The sequence below is a fragment of the Tachypleus tridentatus genome, unplaced genomic scaffold (genome assembly GCF_004210375.1).
Source record: "Tachypleus tridentatus isolate NWPU-2018 unplaced genomic scaffold, ASM421037v1 Hic_cluster_2, whole genome shotgun sequence".
In the NCBI taxonomy this organism is placed as follows: domain Eukaryota; kingdom Metazoa; phylum Arthropoda; class Merostomata; order Xiphosura; family Limulidae; genus Tachypleus; species Tachypleus tridentatus.
Window position 1 is genome coordinate 49,938,890 of NW_027467782.1, and position 16,910 is coordinate 49,955,799.

General features: G+C 35.9%; 1 protein-coding gene across 1 annotated transcript; it reads left to right on the top strand.

Annotated features, from left to right (window-relative positions):
- The first annotated feature begins 13,476 nt into the window (after positions 1 to 13,476).
- Positions 13,477 to 16,814, top strand: LOC143242504 (vesicle transport protein USE1-like). The gene is made up of 4 exons (XM_076485936.1): positions 13,477 to 13,687; positions 15,730 to 15,782; positions 16,168 to 16,248; positions 16,791 to 16,814. The coding sequence occupies exons 1-3, from the start codon at positions 13,586 to 13,588 to the stop codon at positions 16,238 to 16,240; spliced, it is 228 nt and encodes a 75-aa protein (XP_076342051.1). The 5' UTR covers positions 13,477 to 13,585; the 3' UTR covers positions 16,241 to 16,248; positions 16,791 to 16,814.
- The last annotated feature ends 96 nt before the right edge of the window (positions 16,815 to 16,910 follow it).

Below are 16,910 nucleotides of genomic sequence, written 5' to 3' on the forward strand. Positions count from 1 at the left end.
ATACCTGTGTAGAATGTAAGGGAACAGAAGTAATATTACATTACTGCGAAATTCAGAACACTGGATATACCTGTCCAGATAATAGAATGTGTTGGAACAGAAAATGATGACCATTACACTACTGTGAATCAGAACACTGGATATACCTGTGAAGAATGTGTTGGAACAGAAGTATGACCATTACATTACTGTGAATCAGGAACACTGGATATACCTGTGTAGAATGTGTTGGAACAGAACTATGACCATTACATTACTGTGAATCAGGAACACTGGATATATACCTGTGTAGAATGTAAGGGAACAGAAATACATTACATTACTGCGACATTGTAGGACACTGGATATACCTGTGTAGAATGTGTTGGAACAGAAGCATGACCATTACATTACTGTGAATCAGGACACTGGATATACCTGTGTAGAATGTGTTGGAACAGAAGTATGACCATTACATTACTGTGAATCAGGACACTGGATATACCTGTGTAGAATGTGTTGGAACAGAAGTATGATGACCATTACATTACTGTGAATCTGGGACACCTTATATACCTGAATGAAGAATGTGTTTGGAACAGAAGTATGACCATTACATTACTGTGAATCAGGAACACTGGATATACCTGAATAGAATGTGTTGGAACAGAAGTAAGGCGACCATTACATTACTGTGAATCAGGACACTGGATATACCTGTGTAGAATGTGTTGGAACAGAAGTATGACCATTACATTACTGTGAATCAGTGAACACTGGATATACCTGTGAGGTAGAATGTGTTGGAACAGAAGTATGACCATTACATTACTGTGAATGAATCAGAACACTGGATATACCTGTGTAGAATGTGTTGGAACAGAAGTATGACCATTACATTACTGTGAATCAGAACACTGGATATACCTGTGTAGAATGTGTTGGAACAGAAGTATGACCATTACATTACTGTGAATCAGGACACTGGATATACCTGTGTAGAATGTGTTGGAACAGAAGTATGACCATTACATTACTGTGAAAATAGACACTGGATATACCTGTGTAGAATGTGTTGGAACAGAAGTATGACCATTACATTACTGTGAATCAGGACACTGGATATACCTGTGTAGAATGTGTTGGAACAGAAAGTGCATGACCATTACATTACTGTGAATCAGAACACTGGATATATACCTGTGCCAGAATGCTGTTTGGAACAGAAGTATGACCATTACATTACTGTGAATCAGACACTGGATATACCTGTGTAGAATGTGTTGGAACAGAAGTATGACCATTACATTACTGTGAATCAGACACTGGATATACCTGTGTAGAATGTGTTGGAACAGAAGTATACACATTACATTACCGTGAATCAGAACACTGGATATACCTGTGTAGCAATGTGTTGGAACAGAAGTATGACCATTACATTACTGTGAATCAGAACACTGGATATACCTGTGTAGAATGTGTTGGAACAGAAGTATGACCATTACATTACTGTGAATCAGTGTTGGAACAACACTGATATACCTGTGTAGAATGTGTTGGAACAGAAGTATGACCATTACATTACTGTGAATCAGAACACTGGATATACCTGTGTAGAATGTGTTGGAACAGAAGTATGACCATTACATTACTGTGAATCAGAACACTGGATATACCTGTGTAGAATGTGTTGGAACAGAAGTATGACCATTACATTACTGTGAATCAGAACACTGGATATACCTGTGTAGAATGTGTTGGAACAGAAGTATGACCATTACATTACTGTGAATCAGAACACTGGATATACCTGTGTAGAATGTGTTGGAACAGAACTATGACCATTACATTACTGTGAATCAGGACACTGGATATACCTGTGTAGAATGTGTTGGAACAGAACTATGACCATTACATTACTGTGAATCAGAACACTGGATATACCTGTGTAGAATGTGTTGGAACAGAAATATGACCATTACATTACTGTGAATCAGAACACTGGATATACCTGAGTAGAATGTGTTGGAACAGAAATATGACCATTACATTACTGTGAATCAGAACACTGGATATACCTGTGTAGAATGTGTTGGAACAGAAGTATGACCATTACATTACTGTGAATCAGAACACTGGATATACCTGTGTAGAATGTGTTGGAACAGAAGTATGACCATTACATTACTGTGAATCAGGACACTGGATATACCTGTAGAATGTGTTGGAACAGAACTATGACCATTACATTACTGTGAATCAGGACACTGGATATACCTGTGAAGAATGTGTTGGAACAGAACTATGACCATTACATTACTGTGAATCAGGACACTGGATATACCTGTGTAGAATGTGTTGGAACAGAACTGAATATGACCATTACATTACTGTGAATCAGAACACTGGATATACCTGTGTAGAATGTGTTGGAACAGAAGTATGACCATTACATTACTGTGAATCAGGACACTGGATATACCTGTGTAGAACATGTTGGAACAGAACTATGACCATTACATTACTGTGAATCAGGACACTGGATATACCTGTGGCAGAATGTGTTGGAACAGAAGTATGACCATTACATTACTGTGAATCAGGACACTGGATATACCTGTGTAGAAATGTGTTGGAACAGAAGCATGACCATTACATTACTGTGAATCAGGACACTGACACTGGATATACCTGTGTAGAATGTGTTGGAACAGAAGTATGACCATTACATTACTGTGAATCAGGACACTGGATATACCTGTAGGAATGTGAGAATGTGTTGGAACAGAAGTATGACCATTACATTACTGTGAATCAGAACACTGGATATACCTGTGTAGAATGTGTTGGAACAGAAGTATGACCATTACATTACTGTGAATCAGAACACTGGATATACCTGAATAGAAATGTGTTGGAACAGAAGTATGACCATTACATTACTGTGAATCAGAGACACTGGATATACCTGTGTAGAATGTGTTGGAACAGAAGTATGACCATTACATTACTGTGAATCAGGACACTGGATATACCTGTGGTAGAATGTGTTGGAACAGAAGTATGACCATTACATTACTGTGAATCAGAACACTGGATATACCTGTGTAGAATGTGTTGGAACAGAAAGTATGACCATTACATTACTGTGAATCAGGACACTGGATATACCTGTGTAGAATGTGTTGGAACAGAAAGTATGACCATTACATTACTGTGAATCAGGACACTGGATATACCTGTGTAGAATGTGTTGGAACAGAAGTATGACCATTACATTACTGTGAATCAGGAACACTGGATATACCTGTGTAGAATGTGTTGGAACAGAAGTATGACCATTACATTACTGTGAATCAGAACACTGGATATACCTGTGGTAGAATGTGTTGGAACAGAACCATGACCATTACATTACTGTGAATCAGAACACTGGATATACCTGTGTAGAATGTGTTGGAACAGAAGTATGACCATTACATTACTGTGAATCAGGACACTGGATATACCTGTGTAGAATGTGTTGGAACAGAAGTTTACATTACTGTGAATCAGGACACTGGATATACCTGTGTAGAATGTGTTGGAACAGAAGTATGACCATTACATTACTGTGAATCAGGACACTGGATATACCTGTGTAGAATGTGTTGGAACAGAAGTATGACCATTACATTACTGTGAATCAGGACACTGGATATACCTGTGTAGAATGTGTTGGAACAGAAGTATGACCATTACATTACTGTGAATCAGAACACTGGATATACCTGTGTAGAATGTGTTGGAACAGAAGTATGACCATTACATTACTGTGAATCAGGACACTGGATATACCTGAGTAGAATGTGTTGGAACAGAAGTATGACCATTACATTACTGTGAATCAGAACACTGGATATACCTGTGAATACCTGAATGTGTTGGAACAGAAATATGACCATTACATTACTGTGAATCAGGACACTGGATATACCTGTGTAGAATGTGTTGGAACAGAAGTATGACCATTACATTACTGTGAATCAGAACACTGGATATACCTGTGTAGAATGTGTTGGAACAGAAGTATGACCATTACATTACTGTGAATCAGGACACTGGATATACCTGTGTAGAATGTGTTGGAACAGAAGTATGACCATTACATTACTGTGAATCAGGACACTGGATATACCTGTGTAGAATGTGTTGGAACAGAAGTATGACCATTACATTACTGTGAATCAGAACACTGGATATACCTGTGTAGAATGTGTTGGAACAGAAATATGACCATTACATTACTGTGAATCAGAACACTGGATATACCTGAATAGAATGTGTTGGAACAGAAGTATGACCATTACATTACTGTGAATCAGAACACTGGATATACCTGTGTAGAATGTGTTGGAACAGAAGTATGACCATTACATTACTGTGAATCAGAACACTGGATATACCTGTGTAGAATGTGTTGGAACAGAACTATGACCATTACATTACCTGTGAATCAGAACACTGGATATACCTGTGTAGAATGTGTTGGAACAGAACTATGACCATTACATTACTGTGAATCAGGACACTGGATATACCTGTGTAGAATGTGTTGGAACAGAAGTATGACCATTACATTACTGTGAATCAGAACACTGGATATACCTGTGTAGAATGTGTTGGAACAGAAATATGACCATTACATTACTGTGAATCAGAACACTGGATATACCTGTGTAGAATGTGTTGGAACAGAAGTATGACCATTACATTACTGTGAATCAGGACACTGGATATACCTGTGTAGAATGTGTTGGAACAGAAGGCTATGACCATTACATTACTGTGAATCAGGACACTGGATATACCTGTGTAGAATGTGTTGGAACAGAAGTATGACCATTACATTACTGTGAATCAGAACACTGGATATACCTGTAGAATGTGTTGGAACAGAAGTATGACCATTACATTACTGTGAATCAGGGACACTGGATATACCTGTGTAGAATGTGTTGGAACAGAAGTATGACCATTACATTACTGTGAATCAGACACACTGGATATACCTTGTAGAATGTTGGAACAGAATATGACCATTACATTAACTGTGAATCAGGACACTGGATATACCTGTGTAGAATGTGTTGGAACAGAAGTATGACCATTACATTACTGTGAATCAGAACACTGGATATACCTGTGTAGAATGTGTTGGAACAGAAGTATGACCATTACATTACTGTGAATCAGGACACTGGATATACCTGTGTAGAATGTGTTGGAACAGAAGTATGACCATTACATTACTGTGAATCAGAACACTGGATATACCTGTGTAGAATGTGTTGGAACAGAACTATGACCATTACATTACTGTGAATCAGGACACTGGATATACCTGAATAGAATGTGTTGGAACAGAAGTATGACCATTACATTACTGTGAATCAGAACACTGGATATACCTGTGTAGAATGTGTTGGAACAGAAGTATGACCATTACATTACTGTGAATCAGGACACTGGATATACCTGTGTAGAATGTGTTGGAACAGAAATATGACCATTACATTACTGTGAATCAGGACACTGGATATACCTGTGTGCCAGAATGTGTTGGAACAGAAGTATGACCATTACATTACTGTGAATCAGGTAACACTGGATATACCTGTGTAGAATGTGTTGGAACAGAGAGTATGACCATTACATTACTGTGAATCAGAACACTGGATATACCTGTGTAGAATGTGTTGGAACAGAAGTATGACCATTACATTACTGTGAATCAGAACACTGGATATACCTGTGTAGAATGTGTTGGAACAGAAGTATGTGAATCAGAACACTTACATTACAGAAGTATGACCATGAATCAGAACACTGGATATACCTGTGTAGAATGTGTTGGAACAGAACACTATGACCATTACATTACTGTGAATCAGAACACTGGATATACCTGTGTAGAATGTGTTGGAACAGAAATATGACCATTACATTACTGTGAATCAGAACACTGGATATACCTGTGTAGAATGTGTTGGAACAGAAGTATGACCATTACATTACTGTGAATCAGAACACTGGATATACCTGTGTAGAATGTGTTGGAGAAGTAATGTGTTGGAACAGAAGTATGACCATTACATTACTGTGAATCAGGACACTGGATATACCTGAATAGAATGTGTTGGAACAGAAGTATGACCATTACATTACTGTGAATCAGGACACTGGATATACCTGTGTAGAATGTGTTGGAACAGAAATATGACCATTACATTACTGTGAATCAGGACACTGGATATACCTGTGTAGAATGTGTTGGAACAGAAGTATGACCATTACATTACTGTGAATCAGGACACTGGATATACCTGTGTAGAATGTGTTGGAACAGAAGTATGACCATTACATTACTGTGAATCAGGACACTGGATATACCTGTGTAGAATGTGTTGGAACAGAAAGTATGACCATTACATTACTGTGAATCAGAACACTGGATATACCTGAATAGAATGTGTTGGAACAGAAGTATGACCATTACATTACTGTGAATCAGGACACTGGATATACCTGTGTAGAATGTGTTGGAACAGAAGTATGACCATTACATTACTGTGAATCAGGACACTGGATATACCTGTGTAGAATGTGTTGGAACAGAAATATGACCATTACATTACTGTGAATCAGGACACTGGATATACCTGTGTAGAATGTGTTGGAACAGAAGTATGACCATTACATTACTGTGAATCAGGACACTGGATATACCTGTGTAGAATGTGTTGGAACAGAAGTATGACCATTACATTACTGTGAATCAGAACACTGGATATACCTGTGTAGAATGTGTTGGAACAGAAATATGACCATTACATTACTGTGAATCAGAACACTGGATATACCTGTGTAGAATGTGTTGGAACAGAAGTATACCTGTGTAGAGATGTGTTGGAACAGAAGTATGACCATTACATTACTGTGAATCAGAACACTGGATATACCTGTGTAGAATGTGTTGGAACAGAAGTATGACCATTACATTACTGTGAATCAGAACACTGGATATATCTGTGTAGAATGTGTTGGAACAGAACTATGACCATTACATTACTGTGAATCAGAACACTGGATATATCTGTGTAGAATGTGTTGGAACAGAACTATGACCATTACATTACTGTGAATCAGAACACTGGATATACCTGTGTGGAAGATGTGTGTGGAACACTGGATATACAGAAGTGTTGGAACAGAATTACCATTTACTGTGAATCAGGACACTGGATATACCTGTGTAGAATGTGTTGGAACAGAAAGTATGACCATTACATTACTGTGAATCAGAACACTGGATATACCTGTGTAGAATGTGTTGGAACAGAAGTATGACCATTACATTACTGTGAATCAGGACACTGGATATACCTGTGTAGAATGTGTTGGAACAGAAGTATGACCATTACATTACTGTGAATCAGGACACTGGATATACCTGTGTAGAATGTGTTGGAACAGAAGTATGACCATTACATTACTGTGAATCAGAACACTGGATATACCTGTGTAGAATGTGTTGGAACAGAAATATGACCATTACATTACTGTGAATCAGGACACTGGATATACCTGTGTAGAATGTGTTGGAACAGAAGTATGACCATTACATTACTGTGAATCAGAACACTGGATATACCTGAATAGAATGTGTTGGAACAGAAGTATGACCATTACATTACTGTGAATCAGGACACTGGATATACCTGTGTAGAATGTGTTGGAACAGAAGTATGACCATTACATTACTGTGAATCAGGACACTGGATATACCTGTGAAGAATGTGTTGGAACAGAAGTATGACCATTACATTACTGTGAATCAGGACACTGGATATACCTGTGTAGAATGTGTTGGAACAGAAGTATGACCATTACATTACTGTGAATCAGGACACTGGATATACCTGTGTAGAATGTGTTGGAACAGAACTATGACCATTACATTACTGTGAATCAGAACACTGGATATACCTAAATAGAATGTGTTGGAACAGAACTATGACCATTACATTATTGTGAATCAGAACACTGGATATACCTGTGTAGAATGTGTTGGAACAGAATTATGACCATTACATTACTGTGAATCAGGACACTGGATATACCTGTGTAGAATGTGTTGGAACAGAAGTATGACCATTACATTACTGTGAATCAGGACACTGGATATACCTGTGTAGAATGTGTTGGAACAGAACTATGACCATTACAATATACAAGATATTTTTCTGTGTATCAAAAGTTTATATTGACAATTGTTATGGTGTTTTTTTTTTTAAATGATTGGTAGTAAAACTTTACTAAATCTATCTATTAGTGTCTAATGTGAGAACAACAGGTACAGTTGTTCTGCCTCAAAGTGCACCCAGTTGTAGATATAAGAGTTTGAAGTCTGCTATTCAGTCACACAGATTGATTCAAAAGTCAGTAGTGAATACTGTCTAATAGCTGTCTTCCCTCTGGTGTACCAGTTTGAAGTTAGAGTTGTCTGTGTTGTAGCTATGTGCAAAACTTGTAATGCACATGAAGGAAGTAAGAAATTTTTAGTTGAACTGCCAGACAACATCTTGTCAAATATGCCACTTCTGATTTGAAGTCAAGAGAAGGACCCAAAATCACTAAGGGTTCCATCTTTAAAAAAACCCTTTCTGTATTTTTTTTTTACTGTACTGAAATAATAAAGACCAATATCATTTATTCCCAATATATTTTCTTTTTCATGATGTATAAAAAAGAAAACAGTGAGGAAGGATTGGTAAAACACATAATTAATTACCTATGGAATACAGACTTTTATCAAATTTATGTAAATGACAGAAAATAGTTACAAATCACTCAGATTCCTGGGTTTACTTCTTTTTAATAATGATAAAATTTAAGAATATTAAGTTGCAACAAACCAGTAATCTTTAACGTAAGATTTTGGGATAACATGGAACCAACTGGTCCATCTCAGCTATCCCATCCTCTACTAAATTAGAACTTTAATAAAACCAACATCTCAGCTGTCCCATCCTCTACTAAATTAGAACTTTAATAAAACCAACATCTCAGCTGTCCCATCCTCTACTAAATTAGAACTTTAATAAAACCAACATCTCAGCTGTCCCATCCTCTACTAAATTAGAACTTTAATAAAACCAACATCTCAGCTGTCCCATCCTCTACTAAATTAGAACTTTAATACAACCAACATCTCAGCTGTCCCATTCTCTACTGAATTAGAACTTTAATAAAACCAACATCTCAGCTGTCCCATTCTCTACTAAATTAGAACTTTAATAAAACCAACATCTCAGCTGTCCCATCCTCTACTAAATTAGAACTTTAATACAACCAACATCTCAGCTGTCCCATCCTCTACTGAATTAGAACTTTAATAAAACCAACATCTCAGCTGTCCCATCCTCTACTAAATTAGAACTTTAATAAAACCAACATCTCAGCTGTCCCATTCTCTACTAAATTAGAACTTTAATAAAACCAACATTATACTTATAATGCTTTCTCTAAACTCACTTAAATTTACTAATAAGTTTGTCTCCACAAACTTTGAAGGCAACCCATTCTAAAGGCCAACCTCCCTGTTAAAAAATGAAACTGTCTTAACTGAAGATGACTCTTACCCTGCTAAAATTTATATTTGTGTTCTCTTGTCCTACTGTTAAATATGAAACAAGGTAACACATCAACACTATCACTTCCTTCTACAATCTTGAACACTTCAATCAGATCACCTCTAACACTTCTTTTTTCAAGAGAAAACAATTTAAAATATTTCAGCCTTTCCTCATATGACACCAGGCACCATTCTAGTAACAATCCTCTGAACCATTTTTCAACAATTCAGTGCCTTTCCTTAAGTGTGTGTTTTTTTATAGCAAAACCTGAGTCCACCAAGGGGAATTGAACCCCTGATTTTAGCGTTGTAACTTTGTAGACTTACTACTGTACCAACAGAGGACTTTTCCTTAGGTAAGGAGCCACAATTTGAACACACTATTATTACCAGTAACTCATACAATTAAATTATAACCTTTGTAGACTTACTACTGTACCAACAGAGGACTTTTCCTTAGGTAATGAGCCACAATTTGAACACACTATTATTACCAGTAACTCATACAATTAAATTATAACCTTTGTAGACTTACTACTGTACCAACAGAGGGCTTTTCCTAAGGTTAGGAGCCACAATTTGAACACACTATTATTACCAGTAACTCATACAATTAAATTATAACCTTTGTAGACTTACTACTGTACCAACAGAGGGCTTTTCCTAAGGTTAGGAGCCACAATTTGAACACACTATTATTACCAGTAACTCATACAATTAAATTATAACCTTGTAGAATTACTACTGTACCAACAGAGGGCTTTTCCTTAGGTAAGGAGCCACAATTTGAACACACTATTATTACCAGTAACTCATACAATTAAATTATAACCTTTGTACAATTACTACTGTACCAACAGAGGACTTTTCCTTAGGTAAGGAGCCACAATTTGAACACACTATTATTACCAGTAACTCATACAATTAAATTATAACCTTTGTAGACTTACTACTGTACCAACAGAGGGCTTTTCCTAAGGTTAGGAGCCACAATTTGAACACACTATTATTACCAGTAACTCATACAATTAAATTATAACCTTTGTAGACTTTCTTATTCTATATTTCTGTTGATACAACAAAAAATTCCGCTTGTTCTTCCACCACCAGCAACAGTACCCTGCTTGGATAGTTCTAGAGAAACAGTACTCTGCTTGGATAGTCCTAGAGAAACAGTACCCTGCTTGGATAGTCCTAGAGAAACAGTACCCTGCTTGGATAGTTCTAGAGAAACAGTACCCTGCTTGGATAGTTCTAGAGAAACAGTACCCTGCTTGGATAGTTCTAGAGAAACAGTACCCTGCTTGGATAGTTCTAGAGAAACAGTACCCTGCTTGGATAGTTCTAGAGAAACAGTACCCTGCTTGGATAGTCCTAGAGAAACAGTACCCTGCTTGGATAGTTCTAGAGAAACAGCACATAGTTCTAGAGAAACAGTACCCTGCTTGGATAGTTCTAGAGAAACAGTACCCTGCTTGGATAGTTCTAGAAAAACAGTACCCTGCTTGGATAGTTCTAGAGAAACAGTACCCTGCTTGGATAGTTCTAGAGAAACAGTACCCTGCTTGGATAGTTCTAGAGAAACAGTTCCCTGCTTGGATAGTTCTAGAGAAACAGTACCCTGCTTGGATAGTCCTAGAGAAACAGTACCCTGCTTGGATAGTCCTAGAGAAACAGTACCCTGCTTGGATAGTTCTAGAGAAACAGTACCCTGCTTGGATAGTTCTAGAGAAACAGTACCCAGCTTGGATAGTTCTAGAGAAACAGTACCCTGCTTGGATAGTTCTAGAGACTGTACACGAAGATTTCTTTCATTCATTATATTGTTAAAGTTATTTACATCAAAATTATACTGATAATTTAAAGTGCAGTAACTGGCATGCATTATCTTGCATTTATTATAATTGAAGCCTATATGCCATTTTTTGTCCAACTCAATGAATGATCTAAACCCTTTTGTGAGTAGCAGCATTCTCTTCACAGCCAGCAACACGCAGGCACCTGATATCATCTGGAAATTTAAGTGATTTATTGACCTTTACCTCACCAGTGGAGTTCGAATCCCCGTCATACCAAACAAGCACGCTCCTTTCAGTCGTGGGAGCGTTATAATGTGACGGTCAATCCCATTATTTGTTCGATAAGATTAGCCCAAGAGTTATCGGTGGGTGGTGATAATTAGCTGCCTTCCCTCTGGTCTTACACTACTAAATTAGGGACGGCTCGGTGCAATGGGCTAACAACCTACTCACTTAAATACCTGTTCATGAAACCGCAAGTGATTGTGGCCCTATGTTCCTTGACGGAATCGAGTGAATGATGATGATGATGAATCACAGTAACTAGAAACGTTTTCTACTTTCTAGCGCTTGACTTTATCATAATTCTGTTAGAAGTTTGAAACCAATGAGCCAATATTTCTACAGTAATTATGACATCGTAAAAAATAATTTTAAATAAGTTATTTAAAATTCTGTTTGTTTGTTTGTTTGTTTTTTGGAATTTCGCACAAAGCTACTCGAGGGCTATCTGTGCTAGGCGTCCTTAACTTAGCAGTGTAAGACTAGAGGGAAGGCAGCTAGTCATCACCGCCAACTCTTGGGCTACTATTTTACCAACGAATAGTGGGATTGACCGTCACTTTATAACGCCCCCACGGCTGAAAGGGCAAGCATGTTTTGGCGCAATGGGGATGCGAACCCGCCACCCTCAGATTACGAGTCACACGTCTTAACACGCTTGGCCATGCCGGACCTATTAAAAACATAAACATAAGCTGGAATAATAAGATAAATGAATCGTGATCTTTTTTTTTAAATTTTAAAATTAGATTTTGTATCTCAACTTTACGCACAAAGGAAGCCAGATGGTTAAAGCACTCTACTCGTTATCTGAGGGTCGCGGATTCGAATCCCCGTCACGCCAAGCATGCTTGCCCTTTCATTGTGGGGGAGTTATAATGTGATGGTCAATCACACTATTTGTTGATAAAAGAGTATCCCAAGAATTGGCGGTGGTTGGTGATGACTAGCTGTCTTCCTTCAAGTCTGACACTGTTAAATTTGGGACGGCTATCACAGATATTCCTCGTGTAGCTTTGCGCGAAATTCAAAAAACAAACCGCACAAAGGTATTAGCGTTAAAAAGGAATATTTGTTAAAGTATACCAGTCTTATTGTAGGTCCTGAGGTAAACTTCAATGCTAAATAAAGTTTTGATTCGCAATAAAATAATATGTAATGAGGGATGTGTTTACTTTGTTATTCATTGTATTAGAGTAATACTCTAAAAAACTTTTTTATCTTTAAGATTTATCTTCAATGTTGTGTAAGAAATTCGTTGTGAAAAATAATTAGAGCCAAAAAACTGAAGAAATAAGGTTCTGTTATTCATTTCCTGTAAAAAAATTAATAAATAAAACATCGCATTCCGCACTTTAGGGTCTGGGCTGCACTTATAAAAATATAAATAGAAGTGACGAACAATTGCTATTAATAAGTCACAAAAGCTCAAGAATTGATGATTGATACTATTAACTAACTATCTTCCCTTTGGAATCTATTACTTTAAAATTAAGTACGTCTAGCGCAGGTAAATAGCCCTTTAGTAGTTTTGCGCAAAATCCAACAACAAAAAAAGAAGAAAAAAAAACCAGTTAAGGCGCCATTGTATCTTTTCAAAATTACTGGTTGAATCAGTATAAATGTTCTAAACTGATAAAGTCAATCAAATGCTCATTAATCTATTATGTATCAGAAAATATATTATATTGTATTTTAATTTTATTATGATTTTTTTTAGTTTGTGTTGGCCCTCTATAGACTAAACCTAAAAGCATAAAGTATGAACGTAAATAAATTCGCCGAGCTTTTACAGTGTAATGACTAAATTTCGAATAACTTTACAATATATGTATTTTAATAAATTATGATACCAAAATCAAGACTTGAAATAAATTTTTGTAGGTTACTTTCACGATGTGAAGAGCTTGCTGGTCAACGCAAACAAAATGACTGGAGGTTGGAAAAGGTTTGGAAATACTGTTTTAAAAGTTAAAGTCTTATATCGTACATGTCTATTAACGACTTAACTATCTCAAGTGATTCGTATAGCTATGGAGTATTATAGTTATAAATAATACTAGATATTTTCGTAATACTACTTTGATGGATTAATTTACCATACAGAGTCTAGCAGGTAGGTTCTTTAGATTTTTCTTCTCAGTAATGATCCTAAGTTATTGTTAAGGGAAGGACTTCATTTATTCGACCATGTAATGTTTAATTCCTTTTTTATACCTGTTTAAACGAAATAAACTTTCTTTATCTTTGGACTGTCCTTAGGCCTATAGCTCTAATAGTCTTTGGATTTACAACTCTTAAAATCAGAGATTCTGTCACGTCACTCAGCAGTAAGTCTTTGGATTTACAACTCTTAAAATCAGTGTTCCTCTCAGTGGACATAACAGATAGCCTGATGTGGATTTGCTATAAGAAAACACAGACACACACACACATGAAATCACTTTTATAACAACTATGTACATTTGAATTATTACAAGTCTTTTGTCACAATGGTTTTTAAATGAATATTCACTGAATTTATTGTATCACTATTATCATAGATGAAGATTCAGTTTAATAGTGCAAATGTTATATGAATCTTTGCTATGTCATAATAATACACATACATACATATATCTGGTATTCAGGTGCAAACCATACATAATTACCATTTTGTACTATTACATTATTAATTAAATAATTTGCCCAGCTAACCAGTTGATTAAAATAATTCTATAATATCTTCATACTACACAGTCATCAGAAACTTTATCAATTTTATAATTGTATTCTTATTAATGTTACTTGTGTAAATAAATAAATAAAAAGACCCATGTACTGACCCTCAAACAATCTACTAATCCTAGTAACAAGGGTCCAGTTGAACAAGTCTTTATTAAAAACCACATTTCTTTCCATCCAACTAACAGGATTCATTGAAACTGGTCTTTTTCTTTCCAACTCCTACCACTGTGATATATGTAAGGCATCTTACCAGAAATACAAGTACACTGAACCTACACCCGTGCCTTTATTTGTCCAATTAGTAACTATTACCCTTCTGAAAAGAAAACAGATTACTAAGGCATGACTTACCTTTGTTGAATCCATGCTGGCTTTCATTTAGAATATTGTACTTAATTATATGATTTCATAAAAATCTCTTCTGTAAACTTTTCTGTATTTGTTTCTGATACAAATACAACAGTAACACTAACATTAGTAGCTGTTCATTCTTTGTGTACTTTTCCACTGCCACTGATCTACAAACATATGAAAGAGAGTGGCTCGCATATCTGCTCTTTGATTTTCCTTAAAATTGTGTGGTAACCTTTGCCTGCACACAATGGTCTGTCTACCTTTAATCTATTAAACTTTCACTTACCATTAAAGTTAATATCAGTTTCAAGTCAGTTTGAATATTATTCTGTCAAAATGGTGAACGTTCAAAATATTTTATAACCATGAGGAGAGAGGTTTGGTAAACATGCAGTGACAACTGGAGACCTATTGTAACTGGTCCTGTATCTCAAGACAACTGATATGGATGTTAAAACTTTTATTAAAATAAGTTAGAGAACAACATTTTGACCTTCGGAAGGTCATCTTCAGGTTAACAAAGAGAGTTTGCAACTGACTGTTGAACATAAAGTTATACCCAGTGCTATCTTCTAAAGGTGTTGTTAATGTGCTAATTTGAGCTCAAGCCAGAAATGTCAATCTCTCTTCTTTACACTAAACTTGTTACATGGACTTCTTATAAAATGTTCAAAAGTTATTTTTGTTTAATGTAACATTTTTCTTTTTAATTGTCTTGTACTATTAGACTGTAAAATTCTGTTTAAATCACTCCTTCAGGAATTATCCGTAAGCTTTCTTTTGAATGTGTTGTACTTTAACTTAATATTTTGGAGATAAGTTAAAATGATAATACAGAGAGAAAAATGGCTCTAAGGTTCTTTAATGTTTGTTTATATTGAGTTTACCCTAATATTAATTATTTTTCAGTATGTAAAAGCATTAGAAGAAAAGCTGATCGAATTGAAGAAACTGAATACTTGGTAAGGAAATGTTTCTTTATATTGTGCAGAACCTCTGTAATGTACATATTGCTTTCCCAGAACAAGTATAATTATAGATTAATTAATTTTTGTTTTGCTATCAAAATAATAGAATTCATCATGCAAGTTAATTTTAAAGAGTATTTGCAAAGTTCACTTTTGCATGGTTTTAAAAAGAGGCTTTCTTGTTGGAGTTGTTTGGATGATACATGTCTTTACTTACAGGCGATCCGTGGTAGGATGCTTCAGTTTGAGGTGGTGTAGACCCATCTCCAAATTCTCTCCCCTCAGGGGGACCAGCAGAGTTTTGTTTTTCACTCTTCTTAGTGATGTCAAAGAGTCATAAATTTTTTAAAAATTTATTATGTTATTTTTTTTTCATCAGTTGGAGGAATGAACTTTGGGTACATGACCCACCCCAACACCTCCATTTCACTGGTCATCAAGTGGATTGCTGATAGAATCGGTAGAATACTTTTTCTGTCAAGGGAACTATTATGAGTAAAGTCTGTTAGTAAGTCCTTGTGCATGCCTCTTGTGTCCTTAAGCAAATCACTTAACTGCTTTAGTCTATCCAGGCACATAATTGGTACCAGCAGGTGAACCTTGAAAGAATGACTGGCATCCTATGCAAGAAGACTACACCACCGTTGTCATTTACTTTTGTTACATGTAAGCCTCAGAGCATATCCCATAATGCCACATGGCTTTAATATAATGTCCTCAGTGTTAGCACATTTAAAGATACAAAATCACAAATTTAAGGAAATTATGGTGGAACAGAATGTATCAGGTCAAAAATGAACATTTTTGAAACAGTAGTTTGTTATTCTGTGTGTACATAAAAAAAAATACACATTTTAATGTAAATGGCTTATTATTGTAAATATAATTTTAAAATCTTTCTTATCAAGTGAGGAGCACATTTGACAGGTTTTATCTTTCAGTTTGTAAAAACTGTTTTGTGAAATTTGAGAATAACTTGTGATTTGTTTCTGTCTCTTTCAGTCAGCCCAGTAAAGAGTCGTTAGCGAGTATACTGAAGAAAGTTGAATTTCTTAAAGGAGTTATTAATGCAGACAAACTTGTAAGGACTATTATATTGTGTGTCGAATCTCTCTTCTGTAA